The sequence below is a fragment of the Pelophylax lessonae genome (assembly GCF_965119305.1).
Source record: "Pelophylax lessonae genome assembly, chromosome: 13".
Lineage (NCBI taxonomy): Eukaryota > Metazoa > Chordata > Amphibia > Anura > Ranidae > Pelophylax > Pelophylax lessonae.
The window spans coordinates 105211571-105234953 of record NC_138780.1 but is presented as its reverse complement, the minus strand read 5'-3'; the positions used below and the strand labels follow the sequence as shown (position 1 = coordinate 105234953).

The window sequence follows — 23383 nt, the reverse complement described above, 5'->3', positions numbered from 1 at the left end:
CTAGTGTGAACGGGGTCTTAAAGCCCAGCTCTATTTTATATTTTTTGATAGCATGGGGAAAGGTTAGTACTTCTGCCACTAAGACATGACAGAACTTCCATGTCTTGCATAGTCTTTCTAAAACTAAAACAAATACCTTTTGGCTGAAATTGTGTTTGATCCTGCAGAAGAATCTGCAACCAAGTTAATCACTGCTTGGCATTTCTAAAGACCGATTACATCCGGGGGCCTATTCTTTACCTTGTATGCAGCTTCTGTTATTAGAGTTTTCAGGGGAACCCATTCTCATCTTGCTAGTGGACCACAACACAGCCAATTATAAAAAAAAAACGACCTTAATAGGTGACGTGACTAGACCTAGTTCTCACATTTTTCAAGGCCGGCCTATGAAATTACACCTATTTGATGCTCTATGTCCCGTTATGTTTTAACAACAGATGGGCACCTGCTTTGTAAACATGACAGATTGATTGCGTGTGTTAAAAAGTCAGATTGCGAGATGTGCTGATTCATTTTGTTTCTCGGAGAGAAAACTATGGTGGATGTTGAAATATCTGCAATCCTTTTCTACAATTTTCAGACTTTCAAGAAGAAGCCAGAACATTTCCCCTTCTTCTTCAAGAGTATAATGGAGGCATCAGTGGTAGAAGAATCGAAAAGTGATTACACATTACAAGAGCGCACAATTCTCCTCCTTTTTCTGGATCACTGCTTCAACAGCCTAGTAATTGTCTATACATTATATTAAGTTACATATGTTTAGTCTACTGTTAGAGATGATATATACAGTATAGTGTTTTTTTGTGTGTATGTATCTCTCTCATAATTAAGTTCCATTATTATTAGTGATTCATAGTACAGCATAGGAGTACACCACATAAACCACATTACAGACATTGTTTTGGTGATATTCAAACTAGCGTAGCCAGTATAGTAGCAGATTTCAAGTAATACTTACTGATATCTGATCTCAAGCTCAACTGATTGGTGTACTTGGAAATAAACACCCCACCCACCTAGATTTTGTCTATGAATTTGCAAAGCAATAACAGTTCAGTCACACCTCTGAAATGTGGAGAGGGGAATGCTTTTTAGAAACTAGACGTGTTTAAATGTAACAGTGAGCTATTCTCTAATCATGCAAAAGGTTATATCCTAACAAGGCAAATAGTATGTTGTTGTGCTGATGAATTGGGTCATTTTGTTGGGGGATTCGTCTCCCTCACCCGCTGTTTTTTTTGAAAAGTGGTGCAGCTGTGCATGGCTTCATCCACACAGCCACGTCATTCATTCATTCTCAATTGTCGGTGAATGAATAAACTACAAGTACCGTTATCCACCACAGCATGCCTGTAGTTTATTCACACTACCTACAGCTCTGCAATGACAGCCAGTACACTGGTATGAGCAACAAAGCTGTAGGTAGTGTGTGCAGGGGTCTGACATTGCACATGTTAACTATTGATCATGGGTGCAATGCTTTCCAGACTCCTTTTTTAAAAAATAATAAATGCACGTTTTTTTTTTACCTGCAAAAAGAGGTGCATTTATTTTTTATGTAAAGTGAACTTCTCCTTTATGCTATTTGTTACTGGTATATACCCATAGATTAGACTAGAGGGGTTAAATGCTGCCAATATAATTTCTACTTGATCTAATACTCTATAAGAATTCAACCTTGTTTTTGCAATAATTTTGCAAATATTAACTAAATATCAGTATACATTAATAAATACGTCAGGTTTAAATAAAATTCCCTCTATTTTTTTTTTCCTTTAAGATCTTTTCTCTTATAAGTTTCAGACCAAAATATATTAAGATGTCCTATTCTTTTGCAGGAGGTTGACTTAATTCGTGGACAAATCCAGCAGCTCATATCACTGCCCATGTGGTCCTGTCTGCAACCGGTATGCATTTGTCCATTTGATCATTTATCTGAAAGTATAGCGGCAGGAGATGTTAGTGGACTTTTTATGCATTTCAACATGTAATGTTTACATATGGGTGAAAACCCGTACAAGAAGTTATTGCAGTGTTGTACTGACCTCTGACATGTAAATTCTAGGCTCGTCTGGAGCAGGAACTAAAAAAGACCCAAAAGCTTAGGAAGTTCTGGAACCTCATTAGGAAGAATGATGAGAAGATGGACTCGAAGGCAGAAGAGATGTATGTAATATATAAAAATTTACAAAACCTGCAAATAGTTCAGTGTTGTTTAATACTGTTCATATTTAAATAATTCTAAATGCATACTTTTTCCTATAGCGTACAATTTTGTGATTACCTTTAACAATAGTATATGATTAGTAAAAAATAACTTGAGCTTCCAGAGTCCTTTTTGTTTCTACTTGTATATTGACTTCCATGTCCTATCTCTTTTAAACTCTGCAGGGCCAAGCAGGAAAGAATATTTCTGTGGAAGCTTATACAGAAGTTCTTGTCTGTGCTTCGATCAATTCAAGCTACAGGTAACTCTCAACTTAGAGGAAATAAAATGAGATTCTGGGCTGAAAAAGGAACATGCACATTTTCCTATGTTCTTTTCCTTTAACCCTTTTGCTGCCACTGAGGTAAGGCTTACATCAGCAGCAGCGGTGGCATTTGCACACACACTAGAGAATGAGTGTGTATTTTTTTGAGCTGACTTGGTTTTCTGTTGGAAGTAATTCAGGTGGCTCCAAAGTCCAATCCCTTCCACAGACCCAGAAACAAGCTGCCTTGTGTCCCGGGGTCAGCTGTCCCACCTGTTGGCCTGGGACCGACAATGTGGGTGTTTCTGGGTATAGCGGAGGGAGCTCAGCAAACACCTGTTTTCTCATCCTCCCTCTGGTAAAGAAACCTGGAAGTGACATGTGTGGCTTAACTAATTAGTTCCCAACCGTCCTTTCCTGGCTGCTGTGCTAAAAAAACACCCAAAAAACTTTTTTAAAACATTTCCCCACCTACCTACACATATGTAAATGCATGCGTTGGGTGCAGCTACTTACGATAACAATTGTGCTACATGTTGCATATCGGCGTGCACACCAGAGTAGGAGCAATAATTCTAAGGTCATTCATTGTTAACATGAAGCGGTTTATTTACTAAAACTGGAGAGTGCAAAATCTGGCGCAGCTGTGCATGGTAACCAATCAGATTTTAACTTAAAAAAAAAAAAAGTGATTAAAGTAAGGTGCTGTTAGACTGTGAATATTACATAACCATGTAGAGAAAGGCCCTATTAGCCAGTGCGTGTTATAAATAGATGTATGACCAACAATGAAGAATATGAATATAAATAATAAAAAAAAAATATATATATATATATATATATATATATATGTGGGTCCCATCTAAATTTATTTCAATACTTGAGAGCCATAAGTAAAAAAACCTATAGATAACAGTCCATAATTCAATGTTGATATTAGTAAGTGCTTTTCTTTTATAATCTTCCACCAACACAGTGATTTTTTTCTTTTATATTTGGGTGCTCCACCACGTGAATGACAAGTATAAATGCTCACCAAAAGTCCCCAGGTACCAAATAGCTTTCACAACTCAGAGCCCACAGATCGACCAGAAAAAAAACCTCCTCCTGAATCTTCGGCTTGTTCAATTAAGCTTTGACAAAAAAAAAAGTATTTTGCATACTCCAGTTTTAGTAAATCAACCCCTAAGGGTCTATTCACATTACTATGCATCCCAAACCACTGCTACCTGTACAGCATTTGGGGCTGCAGAGTTTTATCACATCACCTACAGCTCCCTTTTTTTGACAGAACTTATATTAGGTGTACAAAGTGACACTTTATTCATGTCACTGCACAGCAGCATGGTGTGCTGCTCTTGTTTTGTGGTGACATGCGGGCCATGCAATGCGTTGTGATATTAGGCACACATACGTTCTAGTCTGAACATGACACACGGGAGATTTACTAAAACTGGTTCACCCAGAATCTGGTACATGTGTGCATAGTAACCAATCTGCTTCTAACTTTAGCTTCTTCAGTTAGGATTTGAAAATAAAACCTAGAAGATGATTGGTTACTATGCACAGCTGCACCAGATTATGTGTGCACCAGTTTTAGTAAATCTCCCTCCACAGAAAACTATTGCTTTCTGTGTGACATTGGAGTTTTTTACTCACAGAAAAATGCAGGGAACTGCACATCGTGTGAATGGGCACTAAATGGATGACCTGTAAAGGCTTTTAAAGTGTTGCTTATGGACAAATTTGAGTACTGAAGTTTGTTGTGGTTTCACCTGTACACACAATTTTAAAGCTTGGGCTTGACATGTTGAGCGTCTATTTACTTGACGCAACTCGTCTTTTTTTTGTTTGTTTTTCAGTGGCTAATATATTGTGTTTTGTGTGCACTAAAATTAATTTTACCGTAATTTTTTTACTGAAAATATGCATTTAATAAACAGTTATGCTAAGATAAAAGGACATAATCATATTTAGCCCCATTTTATTCTCCAGCATTCCTGCTTTCAGAAAATTTATCTTAAGTTTTTCTAATCTTCAGGCCTAAAATGTGCATTTTAACATGTGTGAAAAAAAATGCAAAAGTGGTTTTGACAGGGAAAGGGTTTTCTGTGATTACTGTACAGAAAAATATGATTTGATCTGCCAGAAATTCACACAGAAATTGCCACTTCTTTTCTTTGTTCAGGCATTATGCTTTCCCCAGCTATATTCACTGCAGGGGCAGAGAGGCAGCCAAAAGACCGCTGACTTCCTATTAACCAGGTCCTATCTGGCAAGTACCTGCTGCAGTTTTCTTTATTAAAAACTGCTATAGTTCCTTTGCTAGTTAGTTGCAGAACCAGCATTACTTTGTATTGTGCTCTGAAACAGGTCTGTCTGATTTGTTAATGTGACACATGCCAATCACCATCTTTTATTCCCCAGTTTGAGATAACACTGAAAGTGTGCAAAATGCATAGGACAGTTCTGAATTTCCAACACGATAAACAGTTTTAGATATAGATAAGTAAGAGAATGTCATTGTTGGGATTTGCATACATTGTCATCCTGTTGCAAAATTGTAACCAAATGCAAACATGCATACTAATGGGCCATACACACTATAAGATTTTCTGAAGACTTTTTCCTTTAGATTTACCAAAACCATATAATATGAGGTCAAACCTAAACACTTTACATTTGTATGCAATCTGGCAGGCCCTTGCACTACATAGAAAAGGTAAATCTGAAGGAAAAAGTCTTCAGAAAATCTTATAGTGTGTATGGCCCTTTACTCTGTTGTACCATTCTCTGCTGACTTTGTTTTTCCTAGACATACATTTTAGGGTCTTAGGGAAAAAAAAAAAAAAAAAAAAAGATTGTATGGACAGTGCTCTTCTTGTACTGCTAGAGTGGTAATTAAGCCTTCAATTAGAATGAGAACTAAATGTGCCAGTTGAGCAGAGGACAATAATTGTTTATTTAAGACCCCCTTCACACTGGGGCGACGCTACTTGCCGGGGCGACCTCACAGGTCACAGTGCGCAGCTTGCACCGCGACCTCGGAGCGGCCGGCATGGACTTCATATCACTGAAGTCTATGCAGGTCGCTCCAGGTCGCCCCAAAGAAGCTCTGGACCCTTTTTCTAAGTCGGAGCGACTTGTGTCGCTCCTATTAGAACGGGTCCACAGTTACTCTATGGCAGGCGACCTGTCAGGCGACCAGGTCGCCTGACAGGTCGCCCCAGTGTGAATGGAGTCTCAGAAATATTGCAGAAACACAAATTGCTGTTCTTACAAGCACAGCCACCAGGTTACTCTGCGCTGTTTCCCTGAACTTCTGGTAGGGTAGCGCACAATTAGAACTTCATTCAAAGTCCCCTAATTCCCCTCCTCAGGACTGCAGGTCCCTTGCCAAGTGCCACTGCACATGTGTCTGCCTGTGCATTTTGACACATGTAGTCTACTAATGTAGGTTTAGAGCCTGTCTCCCAGGATGCAAGTTGTGCTCCATAGGATCCACCAAGGCAACAGATCCACCCGAGAACCTGGAACCGCAATCTTTGAACTGGCTCAATCAAGATTAAAAGAAAGTTTTTAAAGAAAAAGAAGCACCAGGTAAGTACCCAGATCAGCTGCTATTAAAAATGTAGGGTTTAGTAACCGTTTACCACCAGCTGTTAGCAGTGAAATAATAAAATCTAGATACAGTATCTCATACAACCTTCACCACCACTGTTGATCAGTGTGTCTGAGAATATCAAATAGAAAATCAAGTGGCTTCCTTAAAAACATTGCTGATTCATCTCAGCTTGAATTTGAATTTTTGTTAAAAAACAAACAAAAAAAAAAAGATCTTTGCGGGGCTTGAATTATACATTTGTTTTTGTTTTGTTGTAATTTATATTTTGGTCAGGAGATGGCATAACCAGCTTTCTGCTACGGTTTGCTCCACATACACTATATTACCAAAAGTATTGGGACACCTGCCTTTACACTCATATGAACTTTAATAGCATCCCAGTCTTAGTCCGTAGGGTTCAATATTGAGTTGGCCCACCCTTTGCAGCTATAACAGCTTCAACTCTTCTGGGAAGGCTGTCTATAAGGTTTAGTAGTGTGTCTATGGGAATGTTTGACCATTCTTCCAGAAGCGCCTTCCAGAGGGGCGACTACAAGTCTTGCAAACAACTTCTCTAATAGAAGTCAATGCAAGTCGCTCCGACTTCGCCCAAAAGTAGTGCAGGAACCTTTTTCTAAGTCGGAGCGACTTGAGTCGCTCTGATTAGTACGGTTCCATTGCACAGAATGGAGTGCTACTTGCCAGGCGACAAAGTTGCCTGACAAGTCGTGGCAGTGTGAACTGGCTCTTAATGGGGAGTTTACAACCTCTTTAACAATGTTGATAAACATTTGCAGAAGACTCTCTCTCTTTTTTTTTTTGACAGCTGTGAGTGAGCAGAGAACAGTCTTTAGTGTGTATGAATCGAAGAAATGCCATTTTTATATTGTGAGGGGGGCAGTGAATCGAGAAAGCAATTTTTTTTTTTTTTTTATGATTAATCATGCAAATCTACAAGATTGTGATTTTTGGTAAGATCTTTTAGAGCTGCTTGTTCACTGGGAGACAGATTTGAATACTTGTTGGAAGCTGTTTGGCTGTGATTACACATTTTAATCTCAGCAAACACCACCTGGTAAAACGTTTGAAGATATTGACCCTTAGCTTGTACTGGAAATAAATACAGATTTTGGTTTGAATTGAGTGTGTCATACCAAAGGAGAAGTGGAAGGGTGTTGTATGAACAGTATTAATCTTCATCACCAATGTATAGTTCTTCTAGAAGTTTTTGGCCAATGGGTTCAGTATCACCTGGAATGTCCACAGATTGGGTAGTATTATTGGAAGATTGTATACTGTAGAATTGTTTAAGCGTAAGAAGTTGAATGAAGCTGTTGAGATCCTTGTATAGTGTAAAAGGGTTGGGAAATAATGATGGAGCAAAATGTAAACCTCGTTTAAGTAAAGTTATAGCTTAGTTGTAATGTTCCGGTACCTTTGGTACCCTAAATTACACTTTCCACAAGTGTATGCGCCCCACCATTTACTTTTGGAAAGGTGCGCATACACCTTTAAGACTGGAGCTGTCATCACCCAGCGCCGGACTAGATGGCCATTTAAATCGCCGGTTCTCACTCACATGTGTTCGTTCAAACACCCTTACCTGGATGCTAACCTTGCTTGAAGCTTCCATGCTTGCAAGCTTACCTCGCTGACGGAACCTCGCTGCGCTGATCCCTGTATCCCGCTACTGGATCATCCGCCTCTCCTGAACCACCCTTCGGCTGTATCGCTAATAGTGCTAAGTACCCCGCAGGGGAATTCTCTATAAACTTATACTAAGCTTACACTATCTAGCTCTGCATAGTAAAGACTGTTTATCACATCTGCATAACTAGATTGCTAGCTCTTGAGACTACTGCTACTTTTCTGCACTGGGTTGATCTCTTTTGTATGTCCACCTGCTATTCTGTCATCTGCTACCATACAACATTGCTAAACCTTCCTGCATCCATCTGCTACTGTCTCACCTTCAAGTGTCTATCACCTACCACCTCCACTCAACCTATCCCTCAACCTTCATCATTGTGTTACCACATACATAAAGTCACTCTAGGAACCAGCTTGCTAATTGTGTGTATTTACTGGCTGAAATAAGACCTTCCACACATGAGTCATTGAGGTTGGGAATGGTATCTCAGCATATCTCTTACATGACTACTGACGTGGAACTATTTCTGCAGCTGAAAATCCACACCATATAAGAAACGCAGGAGCGTTACAGATTGAACAAACCCAAAAATGGATTCAGCAGAAATAACCACTCAGGTGACACAATTAAAACAGCAAGTATCTGCGTTAATACACGCACTTGCTGAATTAAAAGAAGACAATCAGGCTCTGTCGCAGCAGGTAATTAGATTGACACAACTTACCTCTGCTCAGTCCCCTGAACCCAAGATAAATCCCCCTTTGGTATTTACAGGCGATCGCAAAAAATTTAGCGAATTTAAAAACGCATGTGAGTTACTTTTTTTGCTAAAACCTCGTACCTACCTTACTGATCACATTAAGGTTTGTACTATTATTTCTTACCTATCAAGCGATCCTCGAGCCTGGGCAGATTCTCTTTTTGAGAAAAACGACCAGCTTCTCAACTCCTATGCCTTGTTCCTGGCAGAGCTCACTAGCCTATATGATGACCCCAATAGGCAGAGTACTGCTGATCTTCAGTTAAGATCCTTGAAACAAGGAAGGAGGCCTGTAGAAGACTTTGTCGCAGAGTTCAAGAGATGGACCCTTGATTCAGAATGGAATGATGCATCTCTGAAAACCCAATTTAGGCTTGGCCTATCAGAAGCCGTTAAGGACGAGCTCGCCCGAGCGGATCTGCCAAAAACCCTGGATGCATTAATACAACTCAATATTACCATAGATAGAAGACTACGAGAAAGAAAGGCTGAAAAGATGGGAATGCCATTATCCGTTTCCTCTCGGAGTCTGGCCGTTCCTATGGAGGTAGGAACCATACGCCCACCGCTATCAACTATGGAAAAAGCCAAAAGACGAAATGAAAATCTCTGCTTGTACTGTGCATCCCCGGATCACAAGATAAACGTCTGTCCCCTAGTCAACAAAAAGAAGGGTGAGTGTTCACATGTCTCTCTAGGAGGATTGACAACTTCATTCACTAACCCCTACATTTCTGTTTTTTTGACATTACAGTGGGACCAGAACAGGATTACTACTAAGGCCATGATTGACACAGGATCTTGTGGAAATTATATGGATATATGTTTTGCTGCTTTAAATAAAATTCCTATTATTTCTAAACTCAAACCTGTCTCAGTAAGTCTTATTACCGGTGTTCCGTTATCCTCTGGTCCGATCACCGATCAGACACAAGCACTTCTAGTCACTATTAACGAGTCTCATAGGGAGACTTCTACCTTCGATTTAATACCTTCACCCCACTTTCCCATTGTGTTGGGACTTCCCTGGTTACACACACACCAACCAACCATAGATTGGAAGAAACGGTCCTTGACCTTCCCTTCTTGTTATTGCGAGGAAACGTGTAACCTCCCGTTTTCCGGGAAGATTCTGTCTGTGGTGACAGATGAGATTGCACCACTATGTTATCAGGATCTTTCTGAGGTTTTTCTTGAGAAAAACGCTCAAACATTACCTCCTCATCGAGACTATGATTGTAGCATTGATCTACTCCCAAATAGCAAATTGCCGTTTGGTCATGTTTATCCTCTTTCACAGGATGAACTTGCCCATCTCAAAACCTATTTGGATGAGAACTTGGAAAAAGGTTTTATTAGACCTTCCACTTCTTCCACAGCAGCAGGACTCTTTTTTGTTCGCAATAAAGATTCAAGTCTCAGACCTATCATCGACTACAGGAAATTGAATGCTATCACAATAAAAGATCGCTATCCTCTACCGCTTATCCCTGAGCTCATTGAGCAGGTGCGTGGAGCTACCTATTTTTCAAAATTAGACCTGAAAGGAGCATACAATCTCATTCGAATCCGTGATGGACACGAGTGGAAGACTGCATTCAGAACTAGATACGGATTGTTCGAATATCTTATGATGCCATTCGGCCTATGCAATGCCCCTGCAGTTTTCCAACGATTTATAAACTATATTTTTAAAGACTTACTAGATGTCTGTGTTGTGGTATATCTGGACGATATACTTATATATTCACGGACCCTGTCTGAACACATAAGACATGTAAGACTTGTATTATCGAGATTGCTTGCACATAATCTTTATGTGAAGCTGAAGAAATGCTTGTTCCGTAAAGATGAGGTACTCTTTCTAGGCTACATCATATCCAAAACAGGAATCGAGATGGAAATGAGTAAAATATCCTGCATTCAGGATTGGCCTACACCAACTACACGCAAGGCGCTACAGCGATTCCTGGGATTTTCAAATTTCTACAGGAAGTTCATAAAAAACTTTTCTGCTATTGTGAGACCCCTCACACAGCTCACTAGCATAAAAATACCATTTAAATGGTCAGAAGAAGCAAATAAGGCTTTCCACTTGTTAAAGACAAGGTTTACTTCCGCTCCCATATTACGCCATCCAGACCCATCCCTCCAATACATTCTGGAGGTAGATGCGTCAAACATGGCAGTAGGAGCAATACTCTCCCAACGACCTACCCAAACTTCACCACTTCATCCAGTCGCTTTTTTTTCTAAATCCCTGAGCAGTCCCGAGATAAATTACCCCGTGGGTGAAAAGGAACTGCTTGCTATAAAATTGGCTCTGGAGAATTGGCGACATTTACTCGAAGGCACCCAATTACCAATAATTATATACACGGACCATAAAAACCTCCAATATCTTCAGACTAGCAAAACTCTCTCGCATCGACAGGTACGATGGTCACTATTCTTTCTAAGGTTTAACTTCCTAGTGACCTACACACCTGCAGATAAGAACAAAAAGGCGGATGCACTATCACGACTAACTGAAGAAAACTACTTTGAAATTCCTTCCGTTCCTATAATACCTCACAAACGCATTATTGGAGTTGTCCGTTCCTTGAAGGAAGAGGTTCTGCATGGTATAAGTTTGGATTTCCCCCCACCACAACTAAATACTGATGCAGAAGGCTTCCTCTACTACAACGACAAACTTTACATACCACCTACCCTACGCACCAAGATCTTGGAATTATCGCATGATGTGCCTATGGCAGGACATATAGGTATGACAAAGACTTTCAATTTGATTTCTCGGCAATTCTGGTGGCCTGACATGAAAACATCTATACAAAAATTCGTCTCTTCATGCAATGTCTGTGCCAGGTCCAAAATTGACACTACGAGACCATCCGGTCTACTATGCAGTCTACCAATACCCCAAACTCCATGGGAGGTTTTGTCATTGGACTTCATCGTAGAATTGCCTCCTTCCAAAGGATTTAATACCATCTTGGTGTCAGTGGACCATCTGACAAAGATGGCACATTTCATTGCTATTCGCAGACTACCTTCGTCCAAACAAACGGCAGAACTCCTGATGAAACATGTCTTCAGATTACATGGTATCCCAAAAAACTCTTCTGTCTGACCGTGGATCCCAATTTATTTCTAAATTCTGGCAAGAACTATGTCACATACTACGGATTGAGCGGAAGCTCACTTCTCCTTACCATCCGCAGACCAACGGACAGACTGAAAGAGTCAACCAACGCATCGAGCAGTATTTACGTTGTTACACTTCTTACCAACAGGATGATTGGTTGGATCTTCTCCCCCTGGCAGAATTTGCCTACAACAACGCAACCCACAGTACGACCAAGCAGAGTCCGTTCTACTTGAACTATGGGTTCCATCCCTCTATTCTCCCTCCACGCATCCTTCCTTCAAATAACCCAGTAGCCTCAGACTATCTTACCCAAATAAAGGATTCTCTGGGTTTACTAAATACTACCATTGCACACGCTCACAGTCAACAAAAGAAGTACTATGATCTTCGTAGAAGACCTTCTCCACAGTATACTATCGGGGACCTCGTTTTGGCTCTCAACAAAAAACTTGAGACTGAAGATCCCTAGCAAAAAGCTTGGACCTCTGTTCTTGGGACCTTTCCCAATCAAGAAACTTATTGGAAAAGCTGCAGCGCAGCTTACATTGCCAATGGACCTAAAAATCCATCCCATTTTCCATGTGTCGCTACTGAAACCCCATGTTCCGGACCAAGGAATAAGGCCTAATATTCCACCTCCCCCTCCTGTACAAGTTGAAGGTGGAGAAGAATACGAGATAAAAGAGATTCTGGATTCTCGTATCTACAGAAGAAGACTTCAGTACTTGGTTAGATGGAAGAACTATGGGCCCCAAGACGACACCTGGCTAAACACCTCTGACATACATGCCCCTAGATTAATCCGCAATTTTCATGCGAGATACCCAGACAAACCAGCTCCAGAGGCCTTCAGGAGCAGGCCTTAAGGGGGGGGTATTGTAATGTTCCGGTACCTTTGGTACCCTAAATTACACTTTCCACAAGTGTATGCGCCCCACCATTTACTTTTGGAAAGGTGCGCATACACCTTTAAGACTGGAGCTGTCATCACCCAGCGCCGGACTAGATGGCTATTTAAATCGCCGGTTCTCACTCACATGTGTTCGTTCAAACACCCTTACCTGGATGCTAACCTTGCTTGAAGCTTCCATGCTTGCAAGCTTACCTCGCTGACGGAACCTCGCTGCGCTGATCCCTGTATCCCGCTACTGGATCATCCGCCTCTCCTGAACCACCCTTCGGCTGTATCGCTAATAGTGCTAAGTACCCCGCAGGGGAATTCTCTATAAACTTATACTAAGCTTACACTATCTAGCTCTGCATAGTAAAGACTGTTTATCACATCTGCATAACTAGATTGCTAGCTCTTGAGACTACTGCTACTTTTCTGCACTGGGTTGATCTCTTTTGTATGTCCACCTGCTATTCTGTCATCTGCTACCATACAACATTGCTAAACCTTCCTGCATCCATCTGCTACTGTCTCACCTTCAAGTGTCTATCACCTACCACCTCCACTCAACCTATCCCTCAACCTTCATCATTGTGTTACAACATACATAAAGTCACTCTAGGAACCAGCTTGCTAATTGTGTGTATTTACTGGCTGAAATAAGACCTTCCACACATGATGAGTCATTGAGGTTGGGAATGGTATCTCAGCATATCTCTTACATGACTACTGACGTGGAACTATTTCTGCAGCTGAAAATCCACACCATATAAGAAACGCAGGAGCCTTACATTAGTATAATATAGTAAAGTAATAGTTTCAGAAGTGGACAAAGTGTTAGATGATAAGTTGAAGATCTTTACAGTTTCAGGGATTTCACCCTTTTGCTTTTGCTTGTTACGTTGAAGGCACCCCTGCTTTCCAAGCGTCTAGATTTCTTTTGACATTGGATTTGTGGTGGGGTTGCGGAGTGGGAAGCCCTAACGAATCTTTACAATCTGGAGAAGTCATCGATGGATTAGGAGAAGCAGGGATCTAGAGTGATTCATGGGAATCAGTAGTTGTGGCGGCCCGCCAAACTCCATAAATGCATCGCCTAGGAGTTTTGGCCCAAAAGAAGACAGCAGTGTTTCTGGATCATGTTCAGATATGGCTACTTCTTCTGCATGATAGAGCTTTACTTTGCATTTTTGGACGGCACAGTGAATTGTGTTCAGACAGTGATCTTTGTGGAAGTATTTCTGAGCCCATGCATTGATTTCTATCAGAAAATCATGCTTGTTTTTAATGCAGTGTCATCTAAGGGCCTGAAGATTACAGGCATCCAATATTGCATTATTTCTCTAGATTCTCTGACTCTTTTGATATTGTGTACTGTAGATGATGATATATTTTAAAGCAAAGCACTTAGCAATTTTACGTTGAGCAATATTTTTCTGACATTATTAAACAATTTTTAGAGACCGTTTTTCACAGATGGGTGAACCTCTGCCCATCTTTACTTCTGAAGTTTTGAAAGGATGGGAGCGCCACACAAGTATGAAAGTACAAATGCCTTAATGCAGTAATTATAAAAGTCAAAAAGGACATACATTACTTGACTAAGGTATAAAAACCAAGAACAACAAAGAAAACATGTTCTTATTAGGGCTACAGGGCAACACAAAAGCAAAGTAAGAAAGAAAGACTAAATTTGTTTTTATTCTTGTTAGTGCAACAGAAAAAAAAAAGATGCGCATATATATATATATATACATACACATACATACACACGCACACACACACACACACTTATATAAATAACTAGATAAATGGATAAACAAAATAAGTGACGATAATGGTAGTAATAGTAATGATAAATGAACACCAATGAGTAGTACAAAGACCAGTTCAAACAATCCATAAACCATAGATATTCTATCAAAATAGGTTCTACTCCTAACTGTATGGAACCAACATATGAGTGAGTTGCAGATTGAATGAAGGAACATTGGAGCAGAGACACACAAAAAAATAAAATCAATCCATTGCCATGAGTAATAAGAGAGTTTTTATGGCAAAAACAAAATGTAGGCAGAAAAGGAAGCAGAGACAGGCTAAATGAAGCTGCAGTTGGGAATAGTAGACACAAAGTGTTTGTTAGGATCCCAGCTGCAAGAGGGAGTTTAGGAGGATTGCAAAGGCAACTGATGTGTGTCAGGCTGAATCCCCCATTGGACAGGAAGGGGCTAGATGGGGACGGAGTCAGGGTAGTCAAAAGAAGTGAACAAGGACTAATCGGAAAGGCAAATGATAATGTGGAAAAAATCAGGGGTTTAGGGGAGGAGCAAAGGGGGGGGAGGAGATAAATGGATAAAGATAATAAATGAATAAAATTTGACACATATATATGTATACAGAGACCGTTCTATGACAGTGGGTAGGGAAATGGCGAGTATCCAACTTCCTACGCTTATCTTTATCTCTGGGACACTCTGACTTTGTAAGATGTCCTTTTTATACCCAATCGTGTTACTAATCTGTTGCCAATTAACCTATTTAGTTGCAAAATGTTCCTCCAGCTCTTTCTTGTTAGTACAGCTTACTTTGCTAGCTTTTTGTTATCCTTTCTCAACTTTTTTTGAGACATGTTGCCATCAATTGCAAAATTACCCTTTTTTTTTTTTCTTAAAATAGTACATTTTCTCTGTTTTTAAACATTGGATATCTTTTCTATTTTCTGTTGTTAAAAAAATATGGGTTTATGAGACTTGCAAATCTATGTAGATTTTAGACAGCGTCCCAACTTTTTTGGAATTGGGGTTGTACGACACCTGATGAAGTAACCACTTTGAATTCCAAAATATGCTAGAGATGTAAAGAATTCCAGTTTCCAATATTTATATATTCTGGAGGAAGCCAACTCTGACAATGACTGTGTTTATACTGTTTTACATCTCAGAGCTCACATCATTCCATCACAGTGGGTATTCCAATGTTTCTCTTCTCCCTCAATTTTCCTCCATCAGCCAGCTAATGTCACCCCAGTGCTGAGGGAGAGGGGCGCACAGGGGGGTCAAACAAGGATGCTGTGGAAGCAACAGACATCCTCCTTATTAACTGATGAAGTCATTGGTTGTTAGGATACCAGTGTCTAGATAGTCGTAATGGTGCATAATGAAAACCCGTGGCTTTGTGTAACTAAAAGGCAGGCTTGATCCATCTGCTGGCTTGTATACAATTTTTTTATCAATTTTTAGGCATTTTGCTAATTGGATGCGGGTAAACCTGCATCCAATTCGCAGTAGTGTGAACCCAGCCTAGGTGTAGTGGTTTAATTAAGCTGAATTTATTGCACCTGAAGGAGCGTGAATGCTCTGCATAAACATAGCCACACCCAAGCCGCATCATCAGTGATGTCACGTCCATCCCCCGTGCTGTACCTGAAAGCCTGTATCCCCGGCCAGGGACACTCCGCAGGGTCTCGCGCTGCTCTCTCTTCTTATCACAGTCAGAACATACGACACAGCCAGAACATACGAACCTAACGCCTGGTAGCGGAGAACAGATGAGCTCTACCCCTGCACTGTTTCTGTGAGTTGCTTGATTTTAGTGAAATAAATTCAGTTTGATTAAACTACTACACTTAGATGGTGCTTGTGTTTTTTTATTGTTTACAACCACTTATATTCTGCACGTGACAAGGTGACAACGCGGGGCAGCAATTTGGAAATGGGGTCAGAGCGATGTTACCCCATAACAGGAAGTGGCTGTAGGGTAACTTTGGTAGGATTAACAGGTATTATTTCAATGAAAGCTTTACATTTAAAAAGATTTTAAAATTACTTTTAAAATTAAATGAATGAGTGAAAGACTATGAAGTTTACATCTACTTTAATATTTTTTTTGTACTTCCAGCCGGTCATTGTAATAAATGTACTAACTATGGGTACAGCAGAATCTAGAATCTGTTATCGATATGGTGAATGTATAGACCGGATATTTTAGTTTTTTTTCTAACTGATAATTTGCCTTTAGGGTAGACCATAATATCAAAGTTTGCAGGTATGTTTATTGGATGCTGAGATGTGGTTTCTGTTTATTTTGCAGGTCCTGTCTCCTTGGAGAAAATCCACTATTGTGAGCGCTTTATAGAACTTATGATTGATTTAGAGGTATTTTTTTTTTTGTTGTCCTTTCAAAATACTATTTCCTAATTGCACATCACAGGACACACGGCATAGTCGTATTGTAACTACCTGGGTTATGCTGCCAACTTCAGTCCAATAGACACTGCAAAAAAAAATGGTAGAATTCCCTGCCCAGGCATAACCCCCCCCCCCCCCCAGGTCAGTTAAGCTTCATTATTTTGCTAGTGGGCTTAGGTGATTGATGTGCCGATGTAGTCTCTCTGAAGATTCTTTTCAGTGGGCGCTAGACTTCTGATTTCATGGCCTGTTCTGTTCTGCAAACCCAACCTGGGGAAGGGAAATGTTTAATTTGGATCAGTCACCTATGACCCTAAGACCAAGAAGGGATGGTACCCAGACCCTGCATGGAAGAGGGGATACGGCCTTTAAGGTTGCCATTGGTTGTGTTGGATTTTGTGGGCAGCAATCTCTGGTGTAGCTAGCATCCAGTAACCTTGCTCGCAGGGTGGTTTACAAGTCCAGGGCAGTGTGGGGGAGTCAGGTCCCTAATAGCATTGCAAGGCGTGCCTACTCTGAGGGCTGAAAATTGGGCCTCTGGCTCTGCAGCCGTGCCTTTTGTATAGAACATCTGTGGCCATCCCCCAGTGTTGGCTTATTGGATGATGGGCACACATGCAAATGGCAGTTTAGCAGTCCTACTTAGCTTCAGCACAGTCTTTGTCAGCATCACTCCTCTCAGCTGGGTGGCCACTCCCATTACTAGGGTTACAGGCCTTTTAACCACAAGCAAGCCATGAAATTCGCAGGTCATTGGGGGGGGGGGGGGGAGGGGGACGCGATGGGGTGGGCTACAAAATTTCTTTATTCGGTAGGGAGGACCCCTTGCATAGTTTGTCATGTAATGACTCCTCTAAGGGTCAGCTTAGTTCTGAATTTCTGCTCTCATCTTGTGTTTCTGCTGTTTTAAGGGCACATGCCACTGATTCTCTTGTGTCTAGGGACGAATTTTCAGCAGCCATTTCTGGTTTGTGTGACCAGCTCCCTGGGTCCTCACTGGTTTGGAATGCCTGGGACTCAAATGTGGGTTCTCTCCTTCCCCTCCTCCTCCCCATCCCATCTGGGTGAGGAGGAAGCAATTGAGGATCAGGAATCCTCTTTTGATGAGTCTTCTCAGAAGAAAACTCAGTGTCTGGGTCTATTTCAGAAGCAAAAGACCATAGTTGCCTTTGTGGCGGGTGAGAATAAATTTGAAGTTGCCATTTCCAGAGTCCCTTTCTCTCAAAGACACTGGATTTGGATCCTAAGAATTACAAATCTTTTCCTGTGCATCCTCCTTTGCAGGAAGTGATATATGCGAATTGGGCTCTCCCTGAGAAGTTGTTTACACACCAAAGCGATTAGCGCAGAAGCACCCCGTGGAGGAGGAATACAAGATATGGGGCCCTCTGGCTGTTGATATAACCCACTTCCTCATTGAGCCTTGACGGTCTCCAGTCTTAAAAGATGCCACAAATAAGAGCCTGGAGGCCCAATTTAAGGCGTCCTTCTCTCTGGTGAAAGCAGCTTTGCAGCTGGCAGTAGGAGTTTACAAAGCCTTCAAAGTTTGGGCAAATGGTATGCTTTGTCCCAGGGCATCAGACCCAGTGGATGCCTTGGTAAACTCCATACAACTGCTTTCTCAGTTGGGCAACAATGTCTGCTCATATGAAAATAGATCCTATGGCTCAAGTGCTGGTCAGCAGAACTTCTCTGCAAGAAACAACTTGACAGGCTGTCCTTGCAGGCCACTCACATGTGGGGTTTGTCCTTAATCCAGAAGTCGAGTGTGAGTAAAAAACATGATTTTACCCCTGAGGAAGGACAGGTCAGAAACCGCTGCCTTCTTCATAATCCAAAAAGCATTCCTTTTTTTTTTTTTTTTTTAAGCATCCAGCCTCTGCCTCTGTCCCAGTTCCTTTAAGAGGAACAGGACACCCTAGTCCTTTAGGTCGAGAGGCAAGTGCTCTTCACAGTGGAGGGGAGCCCCCACTCAAGCTAATTGCGGTGTGGGGGGGGGGTTGTCTACTGACCTTGACAGCTATCTTGACTTGTGAAGTCACAAACCACTGGGTCTGCTGCGTGATGTCCAGAACTTTCCAGCTAGAGTTTTGCGGCTTTCCTCTCTATTTTTGCTTTGGAGCATTTTTCTTTGCAGCTCTGGAAGGCCTGACTTATTCCTATGCTGAAATTTTAGGAGTCTCTGGGCTTCTATTCCAACCTGTTTATGGTTCCCAAGCCAAATAAAGATATCTGTCCTATTCTGGACGTCAGGGGTCTGAACAAATCCCTGAAGGTGAAATACAATACAAAATGTTTGTGCATTAACCGATAAAAATCAAGACTACAAACACGTGTGTTTGTGTGTGTGTGTGTGAAAATCAATCTTAAACAGCTAAATATACAGAAAAAAATAGAAACCCAAAACTGAAAATACTGTATATGCTCTTAAATTTGATGTGTGATGATTACTAAAGTCAGCGCAAAAGTATTACCAAATATAATAATGCAATCAAAAACCATCTGTGATTTCAATAGGATATATCCAAAAATCCCTATAGTGGTGTCCTCATTCAACCTGAATCAGGACATTTGTGTTGCATTTCTTTTTTTCCTAATCCTAAATATCCTAACAGGAAAGTGCTTCACTCGTAGGTTGTCGTTTTGAGCTGTCTGGATTTATCTGAAGTCTGCGGCTTTGTGGTCATGCCTGGGTGGGGAATTCTGCCTTTTTTGGCCAGTGTTCATTCACCTAGCAACATAACTTTAAGTAGTCATGAATATGCTGATGAGGATTGAGTTTGGTCAGTGCATTGCTAAGGCAAGACATAGGCGGGTTGACCACAAGAGAGAAATACACCATTACATTTGACAAAATCCTCTGCAAATAGGGAGTGCCAGGGAGCACTTTGGGGCAAGGAATTTCTACTATTTATAGATAGAATTATTGAATAGGAGATGAAGGGGGAGCACCTTGGTATGGGGCATTTTTGTATCTGTGAAATAAAACCTTTTATTTTTTAAGACTTTTTAGTACAAGAGGGGATGGAGGAGTCTAACAACTTCAAAGTGAAATGTACTGCCTCAGTTATAAGGAACACAGTTTCCTCCTGTTTAATTGACACAACTGCTAACTGAAAATCAATTGGTGGTTCTTGCTCTTCTTGGAAAGGGAAGGATTCAGTGACTGACAACATATCATTTAGAGAATATCCAACAGAATCAGAAATTTTAGGTATTTCTTTGTCTGTCTGCTGAAGAAGGCCTTTTAAAGCTCTGCATTGAGGAGGAGGTAACGTTGGCATCAACTAAAACATAAATCCCTGCATAACAGAAATGAGAATACTTCTGTCATGAGACACAAAGAGGAATGAGCACCTGAGAATAAGAGGGAACTTCATGGTTTCTTGCACTGGGCCCTGAATGTTATAGTTACGCCTCTGTCAGTGACCACAGTCCTGCAGGCCGGCAATAAAACACAAAAGGCTGATCTGCTTTGCTTTTCTGCTTCTGTGCTGTTCTGTAAGCAAAAGCTGAGACCCCCCCATGTCTGAGGGAGCACTGTGTGGAGAGCTGCTTTGAGTGGTCACCACATAAAACTGTAGGTAGAAAGGTGAAAAGGCTTGTGTGCTGGCTATGGCTCTTGTAATGTCAAGCTGGTGGGAAGAATTAATGGAAATTTGGGTATGAGAAAACATGCCCAGCTGCCAAGTAAAGTACAAACACACAGATAATCCTTAGCAGCTACACTGGCAAGAAAAAGTATGTAAACCTCTTGGCATTAACTTGTTTTCTGCAACAATTTGCCACAAAATGTGATCTGATCCTCATCGAAGTCAGGCAATAGACAAACAGTGTGCTTAAAGTGGATTTTTAGTCCTAAAATTATGCTCTGCTAAATTACTTCAGACTGGCCCCTTTTGCGGGTATAGCTGTAAAACAACAAAAAAAAATAAATCCCTATACTGTTTAAAAATCCAGCAGTACGCTGTCTCACCCTGCTGAGCGCATGCTCAGTTGCTCTCAATTTTTAGGCACTGCTGGATTTGTAGAGGCTGATCTGCTGACGGCTGAATTAAAGTGTTACTATGCATGGATGAATTCTGCATCATCGTGTAGTGATTTTTGCAGTCAGACACCATGCTAGAGTAAACTTCTTCATATGTGCTTTTCTATGGCATTCTGTTTAGCATGTCTGCACACTTGAGTACAGTTTTCATTATTTAGTGTATGTATATTATGCATTCCTTTGTTTTACTTCTGTCTTTTCTCAGATTGATTTGATTTGATAAAATTAAAAAAAAAAAAATTAAAGTGTTACTAAACCCACAACAGTAAAATCAGACTGTAAATGCAGTAAAACATGCTTGTTATACTCACTGTGGAACCTAAGGGGTTAATCCTCTGCATTGTGTAAAAAGGTTGTTGTTCAATCATGAAAGCACAGATCCTCCTCTTCTTGCATTGTCCCCAAAACATGTCTGGATAAGAGTCAGTCTGCACATGCTCAGTTTGGTGTGTATTGCTAGATATTTTTTTTTTTTTGGGAGAGTGCATGTGTTTAGCACAGGGCCAATCGGCACTGTCCAGACAGAGGGTCAGAAGTCCTTCATTCTGATAAGAGAGCCAGTGCAGTATGAAAACTCCTCCTACAAGCTTTAACCAGGCACTGATGGAAGTCACAAGACTGCTATATACTGCTGATGAGAAGAGGTATTTAGCGGTTTATATTTACTAAAATGATTGCATTTCCATGTACTGTGAGAGACCAGCTATAGTAAATGCAGGGTCCTGGGTTTAGTAACACTTAAACCCTCCTATCCCTTTACAGCCAAGGAAGCTGCTTCTGTTTTGATCTGCAACTGCCATGGGGATACACGTGATCATTTATAATACCAACTATTTGATGGTTTGACAGTTTTTAGTTGAGGACACAAGCAAATGTGAGTTAGCATTTTTTTAAAAAATGCTGCATGCACCTTTTTTCTGCGGAAAATGAGGGCATAGCAGCCTGTTCAAATCAATGGGCTGCTGTGCCTGTGCAAATGTGGGCCGCCAACCCGCATACATGTAAAGCAGGCCTAAAGCAATAGTAAAGTAATTTTATAAATAAAAACACCGGTCCACCTGTAGGGTTAACCACTTCTGGACCACAAGGATTTGCCCCCTTAATGACTAGGCCATCGGATCGGAGCCGAGCGCCAGGACCAGTCATCACTAGGTAGGCCAGACACTGCTTGATGGCTTATATTAGGCCTGGTTCACAGAGTCTGTACTGACTGACTATATAATAATGTGCAAAAGTGAACCAAAGTCCCTAAATTCAGCAATGAAATTCAAGTGAGGTAGAAATTTAATAATTTAAATGTAATTGAATACCGTGATAATACCGTATACCTTGGCAAAACCCTAATCAATTAATCGCAGCATGAAAATCTGATACCGTCACAAGCCTAGTTGGTAGCATTATTATTATTGTGGAATATATGTTCCTTGCTAAAGAACATTATTTTTTATCAAGGTGTTATGTGTAAAGTTCCGCTATATGCTGATAACACACTAACCATTCTTAGTTCTCGTTTTTTTTTTTTTTATTGCACACACACATTAAACATTCATAGTGCTAAAAGTGAACCCATAGATTTACTTTAACGAAAGCTAATTGGAATCAGTAGTTTGCACACCTGGAGTCCAATAATTGAAATGAGTTTGGAGGTGTGGTTTAGAGCTACTTTGATAAGACACTCAAACATTTTAGGAATGCTGTTTATAAGCAGCATCAGCTGATGTGAACCTTGGGTTGCAAAATGGAGCTCGTTGAAGGCATTCGATCAAGAGTAGTTGATCTGCATAAGACTGAAAAGGGAAACAAAGCCATCTCAAAGTGTTTTGGCATCCATCAGTCGATAGACTGTCAGCCAAGATGACTCCTGAGGCACAATGCAGAATCTTCAATGAGGTAAAGAAGAATTCACGAGTAACTGCTAAAGGCTTGAAGACATTGCTGAAACTGGCAAACATCCTTGTTCATGGGTAGGGTGTCTGTAGCAGAACACCATTGAGGAAGCCGTTGCTCTCCAAAAAAAAAAAAAACAATACTGTGAGTATGAAGTTTGCCAAGGAGCTCCTCAGCAAACCACAACGCTACTGGGAAAAATTTTTGTGGACTGATGAAACAAAAGTTAAATTGTTAGGGAAGAATACTCAGCACTATGTATGGCGCAAAAGGGGCACAGCTTACCAACATCATCCCAACAGTGAAGTATTGTGGTGGAAACCTCATGATTTGGGATTGCTTTGCTGCCTTAGGGCCTGGATCACTTGCAATCATCGAGGGGAAAATGTATTCACCCTGGGTTTCCTCATAAATACTACGATCACCCTCTGGTTCTATCCTACCATCTCTCACAACTTCAATCTCTTCCCAAACTCTTTAAAACATGTACTAGTCTCCCCATACTTAAAAAGCCCTCAATGGATCCCACCAATCTTAATATACATCCAATCTCCTTGCTCCCCATTTCCTCCAAACTCCTTAAATGCCTGGTCTACAACCAAGTGAGCTACCTCACTAAGAATAACCTTTTTTGATCCCCTTCAGTTTGGATTTTTCCTTCAACACTCTACAGAAACTGTTCTTCTAAAACTCACAAATGTTTTACTAATATTTAAAACCAATGGAAACTAT

At 40.8% G+C, this 23383-nt stretch overlaps 1 protein-coding gene across 1 annotated transcript in view; it reads left to right on the top strand.

Annotated features, from left to right (window-relative positions):
- Positions 1-23383, top strand: part of AQR (aquarius intron-binding spliceosomal factor) — a 213882-nt gene that overhangs the window by 25884 nt on the left and 164615 nt on the right. The window contains exons 6-10 of the mRNA XM_082242923.1: positions 581-724; positions 1839-1907; positions 2066-2166; positions 2392-2468; positions 16619-16683. Coding sequence (XP_082099049.1) covers positions 581-724; positions 1839-1907; positions 2066-2166; positions 2392-2468; positions 16619-16683 — 456 coding nt within the window. The remainder of the gene's footprint in view (positions 1-580; positions 725-1838; positions 1908-2065; positions 2167-2391; positions 2469-16618; positions 16684-23383) is intronic.